The sequence below is a fragment of the Phasianus colchicus genome, chromosome 23 (assembly GCF_987193195.1).
Source record: "Phasianus colchicus chromosome 23, bPhaCol1.hap1.1, whole genome shotgun sequence".
Classification (NCBI taxonomy): domain Eukaryota; kingdom Metazoa; phylum Chordata; class Aves; order Galliformes; family Phasianidae; genus Phasianus; species Phasianus colchicus.
Genome location: NC_143458.1, coordinates 3,091,415 through 3,112,076, shown reverse-complemented (window position 1 = coordinate 3,112,076; position 20,662 = coordinate 3,091,415). Strand labels below are relative to the sequence as shown.

Genomic DNA, 20,662 nt, shown 5'->3' with positions numbered 1-20,662 from the left:
AGCAGCAACGCCAGCAGGCTCTGAAATTACAGCCCTGTCTGCTGCTATCTCCTACCTTGAGTCACGCAGGATCTGCCAAACAGAACGGGTCAAAGTCCTGCAGTGTTTGGGTGTGGAGGGTGGAAAGGCTGCCGTCTGCAACCTGTCTCCTAAAAGAAATAAAATGCAATGATCCCTTGCCATGTTTGCAGACAGCATCCGGGAGCTGGGAGCTCTCAGGTTCCTGTTCCCCATCCTGCTGTGCTGCAACAGGTGCTTGGCTTGGCCAGGAAGGAGGAAACCAGAGCTCCACATAGGGAGCAGTTTGGTATGACACACGTCCAAATGGGACCCTCTCATGGAGTTTGACATCTCCCTCGATGCCTCTGGCTCCTGTGAGAGTCTCGGCTGGTGCTGGCTCTTTCCTTGGTCTTTAGGATTGAAGGAAAGGAGATAAAAATGGGACTTCAACAAAAAAAAATGTGCCCACAAAAGCAGTACCTTTAAGATATCTCAGCAGCGCGAGGAGCAGGAGGGCTTTTAAAAGCTGCTTTCCTGCCTATCATAGGAAGATTATTTGGTGTCTAAAAATATGTTTTTTTCTGATCTAGGCCCTTCCTGCCCTCGGGAGCAGCTCCTGCCACAGGGGGTTCTCTGATGTCTAATGAGGTTTAGGTCCCATCTCTGCCAGGGATCCCACGCTGTCTCCAAGAGCCCTGTGATAGGGATAATTTTGGCTCCTTCTCAGCGCTGAAGCCGGCCACCACGTTCAAAAAGCCACACAGGAGGGATTGATGGACAGGCAGCACGATTTGCATAGGTCTCATTTTTCTTCAGAAACCAACCATTATAAGCAAGATGAGGCTTTAACACACGGCCTATTGAAGCCACCCCTGCGATGGGCATTGGCGTCTTCATCTCCCCAAGGCTGGCACTGCTGCACCCATGGGCGCTGCCGGACCCGTTCCCTATTTCCATGGGATCAAAGCAAAGCTCAGGGCTGTCCCTTGTCACTGGGCTCCCAGCTGCTGCCCCGAGCTGGCACGGGGACAGGAAGCCGGGCTGAATGCAACAGCTGGCAGAGCGGGCAGCGGGCAGCAAGCATCGCTGCTCTAATTCCTATTCATGCAGCACTCCCTGTTTTTACGAGGGCTGGGGGCAGCAGCGAGGGGGAGGCTTTTTGTGCCGGCATTAAAGCCTGGCTTGTTCCCCCTCCCTGTGCTCTGCTGTCTCCTGTTTCTCCCGTCCGCTTTTCACAGCGGCTTTAATTCTCCCCAGACTCTTCCTAATGGATTTTTCACATGGGGCTCAGAGGCAGCGCACCGGCTTCCAAAAATTTCACGCAACCCCTCGAGCACAAAAAGGGGCTCCTTTTCCCACACTTCCCTCCTCCTCCCACCCCATCGGGCCACGCTTACGGTCCTTTTTACATCGCAGACACAAAAGCGGGTGGGTGGGCGGCAGGGACCCATCCTAACGCCGGGCTGTGCCAACAACATCCATTGGAACCGGTGCCCAGCGGGACCCGCAGCATCCCGCCCGCCTTCACCCGGGGCACCGCACTGAGATCGGCGCTCGGAGGATGCTCGGATGCTCGGATGGGCAGCGGCGGTCTGCATCGCCCTCCAGCGGCTGTGGCACGCGTCCCCTCCCCACCACCCCGCCTTCCTTCACCCCATCTGTACCCATTTCCCACCGCCCTCCCCCCTTTCCCTCCTTGCAGCCCCGTTGCCAGGCTGTGGGTGAAGGGAGGAGAGCCGTTTGGGAGGGTTTGGGCTTGCCGTCTCGCTTCTCCCATCCTCTTTTCCCGCAGTTTGGGTTTGTTTTCTCTGGCGGCTGCGAGGAGGGTGGGGATGGGATCTGAACAGAAAACAGAGCCTTCCCCACATGAATTGTGAGCGCGGTGTGATGGTGGTGGTGTCTGCAGCACCGGGGGGTGGCATGGAGGTGGGTGTTTTTTGGGGGGGTGGCATGAAGGGCATGAGAAACTAAATATGTGTGGGAAAGGTAGGAAAACATCCTTTTATCATTTACCTCTGTGATTGGCTCTTAGTGAGGTTTGCAATGGGAAAGTGGGCCAAGCTCCTTCTGGAGGTGTGCACAGCCTTCCCCTTTGGATGTGTCCACTTTCCAGAGCTGGGAGGCAGAGGGGATCAGTGTGGCTTTAAGGACCCTGTGCACACCCTATCTGAGGCTTTTCAAAGTGGGGTCCTTGCACAAAACCAGCCGTGCTGTTAGGTAATGCCAGGTAGGAAGAGACTTCAGATCAGAGTTGCAGGCTGGGAAAACACCAAGGACATATCCAGCTTGCTGCTCGAACCCTGCAGCCCTCCAGGTGAGCCCTTGCTCTGTGCATGGCTTTGGGATTGCAGGGCTGGGCTGGGAGCTGGCACAGACCAGGGTGGGTGCTGTGTGGATGTGTGTGTGGCTGAAGCTGAGCAGCACTACCAGGGGACGGACGTGACATTCCTCGCTGTCTCTGCAAAGAGGTTTTGCATTAAGCAGCTGGCTGTGACAAGCCTTCCGTTGAAGCAACATGTGGTTTTGGCTTCCCAGCTCCAGAGCCCAGCTCCCTTCACTGAAATGTGTTCCTGCTCTTTGGAAGGAGCTGCTGCCTCCTGCCTGTGCAGTGTCTTTCTCCTTGTTCTGGCTGCAGCAGGGAGCCCTCCAGCTGCCTGTCCCCAGCCCTGCTGCCCGCCGTGCTGCTCTGTGCCTCTTGCTGGCTCGTGAGGCTTTGCTCTGCAGGAACCACGATGCTGTTGTTGGGATGTCTCAGGAAAGGCAGGAGTGAAGCAGCTCTCAGGCACGAGCAAAATGCTTGTGCCAAAAAGATCAGGCCAGTGGTTGCTCGAACTCAGAACCTTTGTCCAAACTGTACAGCTGTTTCTGGAACTGTGTGTACCCAGGGGAAGCTCTTTTCCCCTCTCTTCCTTAGCAGCTGGGCGAAATGTGATGTAGGGAAGGTCACCCCCTGCATTGCCCTCGTTTGTTCAGGATTTCCTGCCCCAGTGCAGTAACATGGCTGGATCAGGACACATTTCTACCAGCTCATGCAGAAGTGACAGAAAGCAGATGCTGCCTCGTATCCCTTTGGACTTTGCTTCCTCTCATGCTCCTCAACCATATTGGCTGCCCTAATTGTAGGCTGTGCTCACATTGCTCGTCCTGCCCTCAGGGTGAAAGCTGCAGGCCAGGAGGCTGCAGAGCAGCAATGACAGCTCTGAGCAGGATGGCTCTGGGCACCCTCCTTGGCAGTGCTGGCGGATGCCAAGGGGCATTAATCTGGCATCTGCTCACCAAATTCAGAAGCAGGTGAAGGACTGAGGCAGTCCAGTGCTGCCTGGACACCGACACTTAATGGGCTCTTGGATAGAGAAAGCTGAGTCTGGCCAGGGGCTGTAACTGTGCCAAGGAAGTGCTGGGAGGGTTGATTTAAATCCTGGATCAAACTTTATCTGTGCCAAAACCCGTGTGTCAAACTGCATGAAAGAGGAGAGAGCGCCTTTCCCATCTCTTTTCTTCTTCTCCTTTGGGTTATTTATATAGATATAAATAGGTCACAGTATCTGTAGGAACGGGATTAGCGTGAGCAGTGGCACCGTGGGTCAGGACGGGGTGGGGATGCTGAGGAGGGGACGCAAAGCACCGTGGCCATTGGGTGGGCACAGGAGCATCCCGAGGCCGTCGATACGCGTTGGCAAACTGGACCCGAAATGGTGGAACATAAACCAGACTGCACCTGGACTGGTGGCATTGGGCATGTGGGATCCGAGCGCATCTGGGTAGGGTGGGAAGGACACACCGCTTCCAGCTGCTGGGCTCCTGCATGCGGCTCGCTGAGCTTGGCACTGAGCTCCCATGTGCTGACCCTGCCAGGACGCACCCTTCTCCCCTTTCCCTGTTTTTTCCCTTCCCTGTTCCTTACCCTCATCTTCCCACCCCCTCACCCACCCTCCCCACCCCCCCAAAAAGGAAAAAAATCGGTGATGAGAGCACGGCGGGAGGGCGCGTTTCCGCATGGTTTGACACTGTTCCCCCTTCCATCTGTCTTTTCCTACCCAGAATTTCCCTACACCCCGTCTCCAATCGATGATCGCAAATCCATGGTGCAGCCGAACATCCCCACCCCTGTGATCGGGGGCATAGTGGGAGGAGTCTCGCTGGTCCTGGTGGTGGCCGTGGTGCTTTTTGTGGTGCTCCGCCGCCGGCGTCACACCTTCAAGGGTGATTACAGCACAAAGAAGCACGTGTACGGCAACGGCTACAGCAAAGCCGGCATCCCGCAGCACCACCCGCCCATGGCCCAGAACCTGCAGTACCCCGACGATTCGGACGACGAGAAGAAGCCGGGCCCGTTGGGCGGCAGCACCTACGAGGATGAGGATGAGGATGGAGGAGGTGAGCGCAAGCTGGGCGGCCCCAACAAATACGAGGAGGACGCCAAGCGGCCGTACTTCACGGTAGACGAAGGGGAAGCGCACCCCGAACCTTACGACGAAAGGACACTCGGTTTCCAGTACGACCCCGAGCAGCTCGACATAGCAGAGAACATGGTCTCGCAGAACGACGGATCTTTTATTTCCAAAAAGGAGTGGTACGTGTAGCTCGGCTCGCCCCGGCTCCGGCCATGCACACACACACACACACACACACACACACACACAAACACACACACACTCACGCGCATCCCCGAGCGGAGCCATGCACGGACCGGGGGCTCGGGGCGGGGGCAGCTTTGCTTTACAGATCATTTGTTTGGGTGGGGGGTGGGGGGGGTAAGAGGAGGGGGATTGGATGGGGAGGTGGGAGGTCGGGTAATTATTTTCTCGGTTTTGGTTTTGCTTTTTTAATTTCTCTTGACGACTTTTCGTCCCCTTCTGTGGTGTTTGTATTGGTCGGTGGCTTAGGTGTTACTATTTGCTTTAACGACTGTTGCCCAGCCTGTATATTACACTCTGTTTGTGTCTCCGTGTCTCAGAGTGCCCTCCCCGAGGCTCCTCCTCCCGCTCCCACCCCCCTGAAACACTGGAATTTGTTTGTATGTCGTCGTCTTTTCTTTGCTTTAACCTCGGGAGGGGGTCCGGGGACAGAAAAGCTCACAGCAAAGGAAGTGGAGGTGCCATAATTGGGGGAAGCGATTGCTCTCAGTGGGATATATGGAGTGTTCCCACCACACTGGGGATCTGCTCCCGGGTCCCAATGGCTCAATACATGGATAATGGGGAAGAAAAGCCCTCGAACAAACCCCAGGTGCATGGGCTGATAGTAGCGCGGAGCAACAGAGCTGCCATTTCCCTCCTGCCGTTCATCACCTGCTGGCTTTTCGTTTCTGTCTTTGTTGGAGCATGTTTTAAAAGAAAGAAAAGGAGTATTTATTGCTGATATTCCCTCTGTGATGGCTCGGAGAGGTGCTGGCTCTTCTCAGCCCTATTGCACACCGGCGCGCATCCTCCCGCCCACCCGTGGCTTTGGGGTCCCTATGTTTTATGATACCACTCAGACTTCATTGTCGTGTGTTTACACTTCTTTCTTCCTTCTTTCGGTCAGAGCATGCGGGCAGCTCGCTCTGTTTTAGCAATTTGGGGACATATGGCTTCGCCTGCATTGATTGCCACTTTCCCGTTACCCCGTCCCTCCTCTAAGCAAAGCCTCAGTAGATAGGGAGGTAGAGAGGAAGGAAGGAGGGAGTTGGGGTGTTGCTCTCATCCTCCTTCCCCCTGCCTTGTGGACTGCTGCTATCTCTGCTCTGTGGATAGATGGGATTCCAGGCCCTCTGTCTGACACTGACCTTATCCACCTTTACTGGGTCGGGGCTTATTGCTCTTTTTTTTATTATTATTTTTTATTTTTAATTGATGTATAAATAAATCTTTTGGTTTGGAAAGAAATCCCCAGTTTTCTGAGCTGTGTTCCCATGCACATCTGAAAGCAGCAGGACTCATTCTCCCCTTGCCTTACCCATTGGATTTCATTCCCCGGTGTCATACTGCTGCATGAGCAAGAGCATGGATCCAGAGCCATGCAGATGAGCCAAGGTCAGGGCTCTGATCCATGCATGCAGGGCTCAGGCCAGGCAACACAGCTCGTACCTACAGGCTGCAGCTCGCTTTTATTGCGTTAGTGGTGAGCAGGAGTGGGAAATCCGATTGCTGCACTGTAATCTTTCTGCTGTTCCTGCCAGCCCTCCCTGCTTCCTGGCTTCTGGCAGAGCAGCCCCGTGCCACAGGAAGCTCTGCGTCCTCAATGAAGGGGATGCAATCTCTGACCCTGCAAACTGCTGTGTCCAGCAGTGATTCTTTCGCATGCTGTGTTAATCCCAGGAGGTCCAGTCTTGCACTGCCTGGTGCTGCAGGTCCAGACGTCCCCAGGGTTGTTGATGCTCTGCCAGTGGGAGCTCAGCCTGCAGTGAAACTGTGTCCCAAAGACCATGGGTGTGATGTGCTGCAGTGAGGGCATGCAGACCTGGAGGGAGGAGGGTGGTGGGATGGTGCCCAAGGTTGAGACTTGCAAGGAAATACGCTTTGATAGCCATGAGCCTTCACTTAAAGGTGTCATGTTTGGAGATCTCCCATGCACAGACAGTCCTTATAGTTAGCCATGCGGGGTATGGAGAAACAAGGAGGCTCAGAGAAAGGAGACAGCACAGCAATATGGTATCTCCAAGCCAGATGCTGCCAAGCTTCACGTTTTGCTGTCCCATATCAGTGCAGACACTGCAGCAGCTCAGGTCTAGGAAGGAGCTCAGCCACAGGAGCACAGTGATGTGGCTTAGAAGAGGGGCAGATGAGGATCTTCCACTCAGAGACCCATAGGCTCAGCATGGGTGCTGTGCTGGGCGAGGTGCATGGTGCTTCCCTCTGCTCCTCACCCCTGCTTCCTCCAGCATCACTCTCGAGTTGCAATGATTTTGCTTCTTGCTGTTCCTTGCAAGGTCAGCTAATTGAGCAGAAGACTTATTGGGGTGGTAATTAGCCAGCTGATTAGCCGTTCATCTATAGCAAGGTAGGAGGAGAAAAAAAAGCAAACCAAGACAACGCTACAGATTGATGTTTCACCTGAGAGCTGCCTTGATGCAGTCAAAGCATCACTCCCTGTGTGTGCCCAGTTTCACAGCCCCAGATGAGCCCCCACTTTATGTGCAGACAGTTCTGCTGGCATTTCCCTCTCAGGTTATTCATTGCAATCCGGTGATGTTATTATTTTCACTTATTTCATTACAAGGTGCTTTTTTTTTTTTTTTTCTCCCCATTTTGTTAAATCATTTTCATCCAGTCAAGGTTAAAAAGAAAATTTAAAACAAAACAAAAAACTCCAAAACCCTGAAGTTTTCTTTAGCTTCAATAAATAAAGAAAAAACTAATCAGACTCCAATGGTAGCATTGATTGTAATAAGGGACAGAGGGAGGCATTTTCCTGATGTTGAGTCCAAAAGAAAAAAAGAAAACAGTTCAGCAGAAATCCCTGAGGGCTGCAGGGAGAGAGGCTGAGAGGCTCCAAAGATTGATCCTCGAGCAATTAGAGAAGGGAACGAAATTAACGAGGGGCTGCTGCACTCCTGTGCTGTTTTCTTTCCCCTGTGCCCGCACACAGGAGTGCACGTGCGTGGAGATGTGTGCACCTCGAGGCTCTGGGAGCAGAGGGAAAGCTGCAGAGGGCAGGAGGTGGGGAATGCATTGTAGGAATGGGGATGGAGACCCTGTGGGAGCTGTGTGCCTTGCACGTGTGATGCACTTGGGGTGAATGTAGAGAGCAAAAGGAGTCAGACCCTCCGTGGCACAAAGCAGCAGTGGGGGAGATGTCCTCACTGAGGATCAGTTCTTTTCTTTGGCAGGTTATTTTATTCTTTAAACGTGGCTCCTTAACTCCAGTGATTTTTTTCTCTCTCTTTCTTCTCCCTCTTGCTGTAATTATCATTGTGGAATAATGGACGGACAAACGGCCCCAACCCCGCTTTTTCTTTCTGATTTTTTTTTTTTTTTTTTTTGGTAATCTGTGCTGTAAGTGCTTTTGTAAAAAAAAAATAAAATAAAATAAAATAATGTAATGGACTTTTATGATTTTTTTTTTTTTTTTGGTTTGTTTGTTTGTTTTTGTTTTCCATCCTTTGTAATGATTTGTTTGAGGTCCGGGGGAGGGAGGGGTGCGTTTTCATGGTTATAATTTGTGTGGGCAGGGTGTTGCAGCACCCTTCCTTTTACTTGTATAAAACAAGAGGAAAAAAAAAAAAAAAGAAAAAAAAAAACAATGACAGACAATAGTGGCTCAGCTGTGGAAGAAAAAAAAAAAAATGTACTTTTTTATAAATAAAGAATTTTAAAAGAAAAAGAAACCTTCTCTTCTCTTTGTGCCTCTGCGACCGCGTGGTTCCGCATCCTGGGGTTGGGAGCTGTAAGCAATGGCAGTGGCAGAAGTGGCACTTCCAGGTCTGCTCCTGTGTTGTACTGTGTTTGGCAATGGGAGTTGCTTTGGAGATGAAGGCAGAAGGCTGAGGCTTAAGGGATCTCCGGAACAGCAAGGAAAAGGAGGATGAGGAATGATGGGTTTTGGCACTGACATTGGTGGTATTATGTGAAATTCTTGGGTGGTAGATTCAAAATAAAGGAATTGAGAGAGTTTTTTTCTCCCTTCAGTGTAAACAGTGAGATTCCTTGTCAAAGGATGCTGCTGAGGCCAACAGGTAGCCTGAGCTGAAAAGCGTTTTTGCCCATGGCAGTAAGAATCTATCAAAGTCTATTAAAAATTCTGACATTCTCCAGCTCAGGAAGTCCTTCAGCTGCTGCTAGCTGTAGCAGAGGGGACAGATTATTGGAGAAGTGTCACATCTGCTCTCCCTTACATCTTCTGTAGACATGTGCAGTCAGCTGCAATGGGACTGGGCTGTGCCAGCCTTGGGTTGATGTGGTGGGATGGGTAGGATGGCTCAAACGGGTTGGGTGGGTCAGATAGGTAGGATGGGGTAGGATGGGTTGGATGTGGTCAGATAGATCAGATGGGTACAGTTGGTAGGATGGGTAGGATGGGTAGGGTTGGCAGGATGTGGGAGGAGGTGGTTGGATGGGTCGGTTGGGTACCATTGGTTGGATGGCTCAGCTGGGTAAGATTGGTGAGATGTGTAGGACAGATAGGATTTAGGATGGGTTTAGGATGGGTAAGATTGGTGGGATGGGTAGGATGGGTTGGATGTGATACAATAGGTCGGATGGGTGGGATTGGTGGGGCATGTAGGATGTGATAGGATAGGTTTAATGGGTAGGATTGATAGGATGAGTAGAGTGTGGAAGGATGTGGTAGGATGTAGTAGGATGGGTAGGATGGATAGGATGTGCCTGTAGTCCAGCACCTGGCTGCCATAGCGATCATGCATCAAAACCTACTGAATGCTGTAGGAATGCCAAGGGCCCATTGGAAGGAAAGATCAGTCATGCTGCATCCCTTCATTTCAGTGACTGATCTCTGTGTTGGGAAGAACAGTTTGCCTTTTCCCTTTCCTCCAGCTTCCTTTCTGTGCATACACGCTACAAAGACAGCCTTGTTCCCAAAGATCAAGGCAGACAGCTCTGCAAGACTCAGGCTTTTGCAAAAGAGTGAGAGACAAAGGAAAAGTGAGAGATCAGAGGAAACGTGCACACTCTTCCTTGTGCAGGTATCAACAGGTGCTTTGCCATGCCTCTGGCTTGGAGAATCCTCCTGGGGAAGCATCTTAGCACCCGCCTTCAGCACATGGTATGGAAAGAAAGCCACGAGGGGCTGCCTTTGCCCTTTGGTCCTGCTGGGAAATGCATAGATTTCCCAGGCCGTGTTAAGCAATGATGGATAAAACCCATTGCATTGCATGGGGCCTCTTCTCAGCAGCTCAGGTTGCAGAGAGCTGAACGCAGCGGGAGCTGACTCCCATGCAGTGCCCCTAAGTATTGTGTTTCTCTGGAACAAAACAGAAACACGTTGGGGGCAGGAATGCCAGCAATGCATATAGCCCATGGAATGATGGCAGCGTGGCTTGGATCTCTTCTCAAAGCCACATCTCTGCAGGCGAGCACCGCTGACTACAAAGCAGCTTCAGAGCGCTGTCAGTCAGCAGAGAGCCAGAGGAGGAGCTCGGTGGGACAGCGGGGTTGAGCAAGGGGAGTGAGTTCTGCCAGCCCAGCACAGAGCAAGCAATGGAGATGTGCCTGCCTGGAACCAGCTGTGCACAGAGCGCAGGGCTGAAATGTCCATGGTGAAGGCGCAGAGCCATCGGAGCTGGGTGTGAGCACATCCAGTGAGTGACTACAATGGAGTTATGCTTATTTCCACCCCTATAGATTAACATCACCTAAGTAGGATTTGCAGTGAGTGAGAGTGAGACGCAGCCAAGCATAAGGAGGGAATTAGCAGGTGATCTGCCTGGTAGCCCTGGGCACAGGCACCTGGGAGCATGCTTGCAGCCAGGTGGATCTTGCAGAAATCCACATGCATAGCACACTCAGAAGTGCCAGAAGGATGATGGCCAGCAGGCAGGGAAGAAGGCAGGAAGGCTGGGAGATGGCTGGCTGGAAGGGATGGCAACTCCAGGAGTGCTGGGGATGGATTGGGTCGGAATCATTGACTCATTCACTGAGAGGCAAGAGGTTGGAGGTGGAGCACCCAAGGTCGCACGTACCGCCGGGTCTTTTGGTGCTGGAAAAGGTGAACCAGGAGAAATTTGCTGGCTCAGAGCAGGGTGAATTATCTGTAGCAACAACTTTGTTTGATTAATATATTTTTTTTTCATGGTTTCATATTATTTGCAAACTTGAGTTTGATTTGAATGAACGTATTTGTGAGAGGAAATTGCTTTATGCAAATGCGCTCCAGCTGGGGGACCTGCGGCACCACAAAGTGCTGCTGAGCCTCAGATGCCCTCCGTGGTGCCTGGCTGAAGGCAAGGGCTCCTCCTCCCAACAAGGCACTTCATAAATAAGCCAATCATTTAAATATATGATAAAAATGTTGCATCACCCAAGTTCTCAAAAGGTCCTGGTTGATGGGGACAGCCACGGCAGAGGCCAAACTCTTTCTCCATCCATCTGCCCACCCCACAGGGAGAGGTGCCCACATGTTTCCGTTCCCCTTTATCTCCCTGCTTCTCTCAAACTCCTGCCAGCCTGTTTATCTCACTGGTTTGAAAAGAAAATTGCCAACTTCACACCTGTCAGCTTTAACTGATTGCCTGTCGCACCGGGGGAGGGAGCCCATCCGTATGGCCCTGGCCTCACAGCCTCGGCTCACCAGGGGAACATCTCCATCCCTCGAGGAACAAAATGCTTCATTTCCCATCTCCTGGCCTCATTTCGTCGCCCTGCTCTAGCTCCCAGCCCTTTCAATTACCGCTTTACAATAATAATGAACAGTGGCTTTCTGCTGGCACACAGCTTTGTCCACCCAAGGAGCCGAGCTCATCATGAAACACTCATCCTCTGAGGGCCACGATATCCCTGCTGGGCTATGAAGTGCCCTTCCTGGTGGTGATAAGGAGGTGTGACAGCAGCAAAAGTGTGCAGGGAACCCAGGGCAAGGCTCTGGGGGGGCACTCAGGGCTAAAGCCTATGGGATCTACACCAACAGGAGTTGCTGTCCCCACCGGCTGCCTTCCCACAGATTCATCCCCTTTCCCATGTGGGATCTGGAGATTTAACCCTGACTGTGCCCTTCCTTAACCGAGAAGAGGTGGGAGGAGAAGCAGGGGCACCCAGTCCAGCTGCTGCCAGCTGTGCCAGCTCCATGGCTGTGACATGAACGCGGCAGCTGTCTGGGATTATGGATAGATACCAGAGTGGGAATGCAGAGTCTGAATGGTGCGGGTAAACACCACAGAGCTGTCCAGAAATAATGGCATGGGGGGCTTGATAATTGGGAGGAATCGTAATTAAATAGAAATTAGTTACTTAAATGGTCACTTCCTGGGGTTTCGTTGATGTCCGATTAACTTAACTTTTAATTTGCATAAGCAATAAATGTTTAATTATGTTATTAATATATTTGAGTTGAGGAGCTTATGGGCTTTTATAATTGGCATTTAACTAGATAGTTCCAGCGTATTAACTGATGTTTCATAGCTCCACACGAGGCTTCCCTATTATAACTGACCTAAAAATGGGCTTGGAGGACCTGCCTTGATGGTGCTACCTGAGCTACAGAACAGAGGAGATGGTGAGGAGGAGGCATGGAGCAGCTCTGCATCCTTTTAGGATTTAACTAGCCCAATTTACACTAAAAACTAACAGCGGTGAGTTAGGGATCTCTTTGGCTGAGTTTTCAACCCATTTGCTTTGGGAGTACCCAAATGGTGCCCAGGGCAAGATGGTTGGTTCTGCCATCCTCCAACATGCAGAAATCGCTTTGCATCCCAGAAACCACGAACAAATTTCTGTTTCCAAGACAGATCATGAATAGTCACTGACATCTTTTGCCATTTCTAAATTATGACTGCCCTCTTGACATTCTCCATCTGGTAAAGTGCCTATAGAGTACTGCAAAGGGTTTGTTTGTTCCTGTTGCATTCCCCTGTGTGACCTTTGCTGTTGTACCAACCTTTGCAGCTTCTCTTTCACGCTGACAGGTCTCTCTCTTTGCAGCTTTTCTGTTTGATCTGTATTGGAGGCAGGGGAAGCTCTGCAAGGTAACAAATGCTCAGCTGGATACGGTTGTGTGGATAAATACTGGTGGTTAAGGCAGAGCAGGGCTTGGAGGTGGTGGGAAGTCAGGAGGGAATGAGAGTTAGGAGCGTTTCTTTGCCATGAGCAGGAGATTGCAGCCATGCAAACACGGAGCTGTTCTCAGCTTTGGGAACATCCAAGGTAGAGCCATCCCAAGCAAAACCATGCAAAACCCAGGGCACGTGGTCAAGGAGAATGAGACATTCCCAGGAGAGATGCTAAAGCAAATTAACTCAATTAGTGCAGATGATAAGAGTGTGAGCTGAAGTCCACGTCCCTTCTCTCTGACAGAATTTGTCTGGTGGCTGCTTGTAATAGCCTGACCCAATGGGCTCATCAAGGAAGCAGGGCTGTGTCTCTGGCTCAGCATGGACACGGGACCTGCTGTGCTCTGGTTGGTGAGAGCAGGCTGCTGAGATCAAAAGATGTAATGGAAATCAGGATGTGGCCCCTTCGTTCCTCCAGGAGAGGCAATTTCGTGTGTCATCTCCTCCCCTAGATTGTACAGCAGAAGAAATAAATTACCAAAGGGATTTGATTGTTCATTACTCTGCTGAACTGCAAGGAAATGAAGCAGAACTAAAATTAAGGGCTGGGAGGCAGAGGGAACATCAGAAAACTCAGGGCCCATCTTCTACCCAAAGCCAGGCTGGGGCAGTGTCCATACAGCTGCATTGAGATGGAAAGCGTGTGGCATAGGGCAAGCAGGTTGGGGAGGGCAAGGCCAGATCTTTGCTGGGCCCCATGGGGTTAACGTGCTGCTCCTTATCCCCACTCCACCCCAGCTACCAGCAGACCCAGCGAGGCATGCAAGGTGAGGTCAGCAAGGGTTAAAGCCACATTCCAGGCATGCTTTGCAGCCAGCAGCCCCTTAACCGGGGATGGCGAGGATGGGAGGATGGCTCCGTTGCTGCTTCCATGCTGGAGAGGAAAGGGAAGAGCTGATCCTCACCTGGCAGGGCTGAGTGAATGGCAAAGCGATTGCCTGTGCAGGAATGTGTGTGAAATCCCACTTCAACCCAGCAGGTCCCTTCATCCTCTTGCAGCTGGGCATGCTCTTCAAAGCAGCGCCCTGTGGAGGGCTGGCTTGCACACCGCGCTGCCAGAAGCATGAAACCTCACCAGAGGTGAGCCAGCCGTTTGCATGGGTCGGGGCTGATCAAAATTACAGAGAAAAACAAAAAGGCAAAGATCTGACAGGGATGCTGTGATTAGTGCCTAGGCAGTGGGCTACCCGTGCTCCAAACCAGCTTGTGCCCGGGGGTGGATCTGCTGTTGCGGCGTGTCTCAAATCAGCCAATCCTGTTCGTCTCTGGAAGCTAACTGGGGACGTGTTTGCTCTGCCAAGCTTTTCAGCTCCGTTTAATTTAGCTCTGCAAACTCGCCGTGTCTCAGGCTCCCTGGAATGTGTCAGGTGGGGTGCATTATAAATATGCATCATCCGATCTCGTGGTGTTGCTCGAAGGTTCAGCGGGTGGAAAGAGCCCAGTAAGTGCTAACCTCCATCCTCTGGCTCAGGACAGCAATCCGGGTCACAGACAGGCTTATCTGGAGCTGGCACTCCACTGGGACACTGTGTTAACCGTGTAGGCTGAACGTGCCTGAGCAGGGATGCAACTGAGCACCAAGGTTATGTTAACTCTAGCAAGGCTGGCAGTTAGCAGAGCTTCACAGCTGCCAGCCTAACAAAAGGAGGGGAATAGTGATTCTTCCCCACTGATTTGCAATGTGCCAGTGAGCAAAGAAGCACAGTGCTGAGCACCTTGGCTAGCCAGCCGTGAAATAGATGGGAGTTTGTTTTGTGCAGGGCGGGGATAAACACGGAGGGAACCCTACTTGACAACTGGTTACAGATGCAGGAATGCCTTTTAGCAAATGCTTTTCTGGAGGGGTTGTGGGTTGTTATGTTGTATGGTAGACTGGAGCATGAGCAGTCGGACTGTCAGAAGATCTGTGGGGCTCGGGTTGGACAATTAGCAGTCCTATGGGGCTCAGGCTCTCTCTGAGGCAGCTGGTCAGGATAGAAGGAAGATAGTGCAGCTGTGAGACCACCAAGGCTTTCCTGCCCACCTGGACCTCTGTCCCACACCACTCCTGCCTGCAGGTTGAGCTGGGTTCCGTTCTGCTCCCCTGCACACTGCAGAATGGATGGGATTAGCCATCCAATCTGAGCTTTGCACTAAATGTCAGCCCCAGAGCAGCACAAACCCATGGTGGGGATGTGCCATACCTCACTCTCAAGCCTGAACCCCAAGATCAGCCAGATGCTTCATGATGCAGACATCCCAGCCACACAAGCAGCTCTGAGACACGAAACCTTCCCCTCCAAAGTGCAACAGATGCAGTCTCTCCTTTCCATTCCTCCTACAGCATCCTCCCCATCACTCCATGGCCACGTGAGCCATTTCCTCCGCTCTGACATGCCCTCCTCTGGACGCTTTCCATTTGCTCCGTCTTTGCCTCACTTCAAGTTCCCTTTGGGAACATCTCTCTTCCCCTCATGCGAGCTGGTTCTCCAAAGCCCTCATTGTTCCCCTGTTTTTATTTACTGCTGTGCTCTGCAGCTGCACTGTGTCACCCTGCGGGCACGGCGCGTGCGGACAGCTCTGTCTGTTTGTCTCATGGTTTGGAACACAATCACAGCCATGAGCACGGAGCGGGCATTAAATCACAGCCACAGCTCCATCCCTGCCAACGCTTCTTCCTTTCCTGTGTCTGCTTCCACCTCCAGAAGAGAACAAAGCAACGATACCCAACTGCTCCGAAAGAGGCTGGGGGTGGGGTGTCCTTCTTTTCTCCTTAATTGTAATACGTTGAATTAATTCATTTTCCAGCCAGAATGAGGAGTTCCCAGCAGCCCTTCGACATCCAGATAAGGCTGAGCTGCTCGCTCAGCCCCTTTGGGTTCTCTGCTACCTGCCTCACTGCCAACATGAACTTTTTGGAGAGTTTTAAATTATTCGAGCATGACACAGAGCAAGGGGTTTTGCATTCTTAATTGGCAAAGTCTTTTCCCACTCCACTCTGGAGGCCCCTGAGCTGTCCTGCCAATTTACTCTGATCCTGATTCACAGGCCTTGCAAACATCTTCCCAGGGCTGCCCGAAAGCACTGGCAGCGTAACCAAATCCTCGTCTGTCAGTTCCTATCATCTGCTCCTGAGGCATTCCCAGTCCCCTCTCTTGGGTTCCCAGCACTGTCCTGCAGCCGCTGTGCCCTCAGAAAGGCAGGGAGCATCTCGAGGCACTGGGGTCAGCAGCCCTCTGAAATGCACCAGCTGCAGCTCTGCCCAGGGGAAGGGACACCAAGGAAACAAGCAGCTGGGGAGGCAGATGACAGAAGAGAGAAAGAAAAAAAAAAAGGAAAAAAGAGGGAAGGGGAAGCAGAAGGAAGGGATCTCTCTGCCAGTTCCTGGCTGGGCTCCTCTAGCACCCAGCATCTCTACTGGGAGAAGAACTGCACCTCCAGGGACAGGGCTTGTCACAGGGGTTTGTCACTGCCTGGCCATGCAGTGTTGCCTTAGGCAGCTAGGATGGCTACCAGCACCCAGATGTTCACACCAGAGCCTGGAGAGTTTGTTAGGAAGGAGACACTCTGATAGACACCCCAAAACAACTGCATTTCTCCTTCTATTCCCCTAATTCATAGAATCACAGAATCATTCAGGTTGGAGAAGACCCCTTGTATTCCCCAACCCCAACTCATCCCCAAGTGCCACATCTCCACAGTTCTGGAACCCCTCCATGGACCCCTCCTCCCCATCACCTCCCTGTGTACCTGTGCCAGTGCCCACTTTTTTGGAATGAACCTCTCCTGGCACAAATTAAGGCCATTACTTCTCACCCTATAAAGAAACCAAAACACAACACTTCAGGTATTTGCATGTCACCCATTCTCTCACCTCATCACCTTTACCCAGTGCCCTATATTTTCTTCTTACCCACAGATTGATGGCTTCATTTTCACCTTTCTAATTCTCCCTGGCCCCTTTCTGTTGTAACACAGCCCTGTTAAGCTCCCACAGATCCATTCCAGTGCTGCTTATTTGTTTCCTCACCTCTCTTGCTCCTTCCACCCCATCCCCAGGCACACACCTGCTGATTTACAGTGTCAGCAGGAGGCTGATGTTCCCTGCTCCCTACCTGCAGCCCCAGAGCCATTAGGGACCAATCCATCAAGGATATGCCCCAACTAAAGGGACTGGAAGATTCTCCACCATCACAATCACAACTGCCATCTGGGGGCTTGGATTGCGACGTGGCAGCTGTCTGCCTGAGCATGGCTGCAAGTAAGCTGTCTCAAGGCAGAAATATTATTTACAGGATAATGTGGCTCATGGAGAAAGGAAGAGGGGGAAAAATGATTGCCTGTGGGGAGCAGAGCTGGATGTTTTGGTGACTGCAACATCCTGCCATTTGCAGGAAGACATACAGCTCTGAGCCCTTAATTGGAGATGGGGTACTGCTGATGCAGGCTCTGGGGTGTCCTCACAGGTTTACATGGAGTCTGCAGGGAAGAGGAGGGGGATCTGTGCTGAGACAGTTCCCAGGGCAAGTTTTGCATCCAACGTCTTGGCACCATGCTGTGAGTTCACATGTGCTGCACTGACGCAGTAAACCTGCCAGGTCTGTGCTCTTCAATTCTCTGGTATAAACCAGAGAGAGCAGTGCCCTGGGAAATGTTTGTACACTTCATTTCACTCCTGCATGACAGCAGCAAATCTGGATGGTGGAGAGGGTTGCCTGTGTGGGAATGGGGCTGCTGGCAAGGACCCAACCCCATGTTTGATGGTGGGGTGCATGGAGGTCCAACCTTCAGCTGAACCCATGGTGTGAAGGGGAGAAAACCTGCATGAGTGGTCCTACATCTTTTGGGCACATCTGCTTATGTCTTTCATATGTGGGCATCATTCTGAGGCTTTGGGGATGGATGCCCACCCAGCTCTGGGAGAACCAAGGCCGTATAGTCCAGGATCCAGACTCAGAGCAGCCAGCAGCCAGAGCAGCAAGAAAAATATGAGAATGAGGTGTGACAGACACGTTCTACAAAGTAGCTTTTCCCCTCATCCTTGTCTCGCTCCCTTCTCCTGGATATCTTTTCCTTTTCCTCCTCCTCCTCCTTCTTCCTCCATTCCAATTATCTCCTTCTTTCATCAGTGCCGGAGCTGTAAGTACAAAGTACCAATTAGCTAGTTTTCAAGTTTAATTAGGTTGGAAGGTAGAGCAAATTAAATCCTTTTATCGTACGTTTCAAAGCGCTTTCCCATCAAGCCCATGGGATGGGATTCCTTTGCAGGAGGACCATGTCAGCTGCTGAGGAGATGTCTCATGTCACCGAGCACTGCAGCCATGGGGCGAGTGGGAGATGGAATGCAAGAGAAGATCCATCTCCCTCACCCCTACATCCTGCACTCAGATTTGTAAGGCTTTTAGGGTGACGGGCTTTGAGGCACATCTTACCTCAATGCATCGCCTATTGGTGCTCAGCTCTCCCAAGCTGTGCATTAAAAGCTATGCTCTCCTCTGTTCCAACAGCACTCAATGAAGTGTCCGAGCGGGTTGGCTCCTCCACACCTTGATCCCAATTCTCACACTGTTGGATGCCCTAACCCTCTCTCCTGTGCTTCCTTGTGTGTTGCAGACAAGCCACTACCTCAGGGCGCCCTGGGAGGCATCATTGGCATCGTGGGAGGTGTCATCGCTGCAGCTCTCATCCTTGGTGTGGCTGTCACCGTCTTCATTGTCTACAGGAGGCAACAGAAGGACCGCACAGAGGCAGACCATGACCTGTGAGTAGCCCTGGGCTGGCAGGGAGCACAGCAGCTGTGGGATGGGGCAGCACAGAGTGCTTCTGTCTCCTTTGCTCCCTGAGCACACGGAGCCTTTTTGCTGCTGTTCATCCCCTTCTGCCCCCCTTTCCTTCCTTCATGGCCCCTGGTGCTTCCTATCCTGCTCGCTCTTATTTCTGGATGCTTCTCCCAAGCCCTCAGTGGAAGCTGAAGCTCACTTCACCCAATGCTGCATGTACTGCAGTGCATCCCTGGGCACGGCACAGCTGCTCGGTGCCACTCTCACCTACAGAGGGAGGAGAGGAACCAGCTCCTCCTACACCTGTGAATGATTTCAGGCTCCTGAGTTGGACTGAAACCCATTCTGCCATCAGAGAAGGGTCTCTGAGAGACCCTCAGAGAAGATTCCCATCCACCTACACCTGGTGCCATCCTGAAGGCGATGCTGGAGCATCCCCAGGTGCTTTCCTTTGGCACTTTGCTCTGCCCCACACTGCAGTGCAATGAGAACATCCAGAAATACCTTCCCTGGCCACTCCCTACACAGCTCTGTCTCATCACAGAGCACCCCTCCCTTCCCACCTCCCAGGGAGGCACCAAGCCCCCAAGGCTGGAAGTTGCTTTTATCACCCCCAGCCCTCCCCAGCATCGCTGTTACATTTGGCCACATTTTGTGCTCCATTTAATCCCATTTGAGAGAGGGCATGGGAGGACAGCAAGCGAGGGAGGGAAGGGAAGCGGGGAAAACAAAAAGGCACAGACACACACACACACAAAAAATAGCACCACAAGGTGAAACTTCATCAACAGCATCAGCCCTGTAGCAGAGATGCATTCAGATGATCCATTTCCCACAGTGTCCCTCCAGGAAGGCACAAGGAAGAGTCAATTTAGCCAAGAATAGAAACACAGCAGTGCCCCGGAGCATAAGGGGTGGTGGAGCCCAGCCCAAAGCCTCGCAAAATTCAGAGCATTTCTTTTCTTTAGAGTCATAAGGTCAACATCCTGCAGAGCCCTTGGAGCCCACTGCACCCTTCCCTTCACCAGTAGCCCCAGTCCCATGCTGGAATCCATTATGCTGCCAAGGAAAGTCGCCCATCCCAATCGGAAGATCTGATGAAGTTTGTAGAAGAAGGGAGGGGAAGCTGGCTAATTAGCGGATCGGAGTTTTAATAAGTTTTGTAAAAGGATTAGACACATCTGTGCGTACAGACGGAATGTGCAGAGACAGGCTCTGGGCTGGGATTATAACGGCTGCCAATCCCCCGTGTGCTCTGGGGCAAAAGCTGATCCCCTGAGTGGGGGTCAGGGCTAAACCCCCTGCGTGGCATAGCATGGGGACGAGGGAGATTCCAGCTCCCACTGGAAAACCTATGGCAAATAAGTCCCCTACTGGGGGTTGCCATGATGTCACTGGTTTGCACTGGCACCTGGCACTCGCTGATGCTCATGGCCACCATATGAGCATCCATCCCATGGGATGCTTGGAGCCACCTCAAAACAGCACTGAGAGACAGGGATCCCAGCTACACCCCCGTGGTCTGTAATCCAACACAGGGAAGTGCTTGGAAATGGGAGCAGGGTGCTAGGAGGGCGTTCGTTTCTGTTTAACAATTCTAATCAGGGTGAGAGAAAGAAAAGAGGGGAGTTGCTGAGAATAACCCATATGATTATACTGACAGTTTGGTGACAAACACAGTCAAATCCTCAGTGTGTGCAGGATCTAGCCTGCTGTTGCACATGAAAGCAGGCAGACCCCTTCCTCCTGCTTTCTAATCAGCTGCCACTTCTCTCCCCTTAGCATTGACTTGCCTCCCTCCCACAAACCTGCCCCTCCGCCGAAGAGGAAGCAGGAGTTGAAAAGCCACCTGACTACTGAAGACATCCAGGTACGCCTCTTGCCTTGCTGCCAGCTCCTTCCCGTGGCAGAGGGACCAGGCAGTGCCCCCAGAGCCTGGATTTGGGATCACAGGGTTTGCAGGAGCCCAAGAGCCCATGGCATGGGTTTGGGGGGCAGCAGATCTACCCAATCCCCAAAGATGGACACATGGGAGGCAGTGGGTGAGGACTTGTCTGCCCACAGTTCCCAAAGATGGGCACAAATTGAGAGCTGTAGTTTGGACCCTGTTTGTTCCCTTCAGGAGGGATTGGATTCTGATCGCTGAGCTCTGGGTTGTGAGGGTTTTAGCATCACCACCATTTCAAACAGGAGATGCTGCAAT

General features: G+C 52.0%; 1 protein-coding gene across 3 annotated transcripts in view; it reads left to right on the top strand.

Annotated features, from left to right (window-relative positions):
* The window catches only part of NECTIN1 (nectin cell adhesion molecule 1), a 74,181-nt gene that overhangs the window by 39,618 nt on the left and 13,901 nt on the right, over positions 1-20,662 (top strand). For 2 of the 3 annotated variants that reach the window (XM_031599825.2, XM_090123713.1), the window contains exons 6-7: positions 18,293-18,440; positions 20,242-20,329. In XM_031599825.2, the coding sequence (XP_031455685.1) occupies positions 18,293-18,440; positions 20,242-20,329 (236 nt within the window). Of the gene's footprint in view, positions 1-4,041; positions 4,630-18,292; positions 18,441-20,241; positions 20,330-20,662 lie in introns of those variants that run through there. The other variant, XM_090123712.1, reaches the window with a different exon arrangement.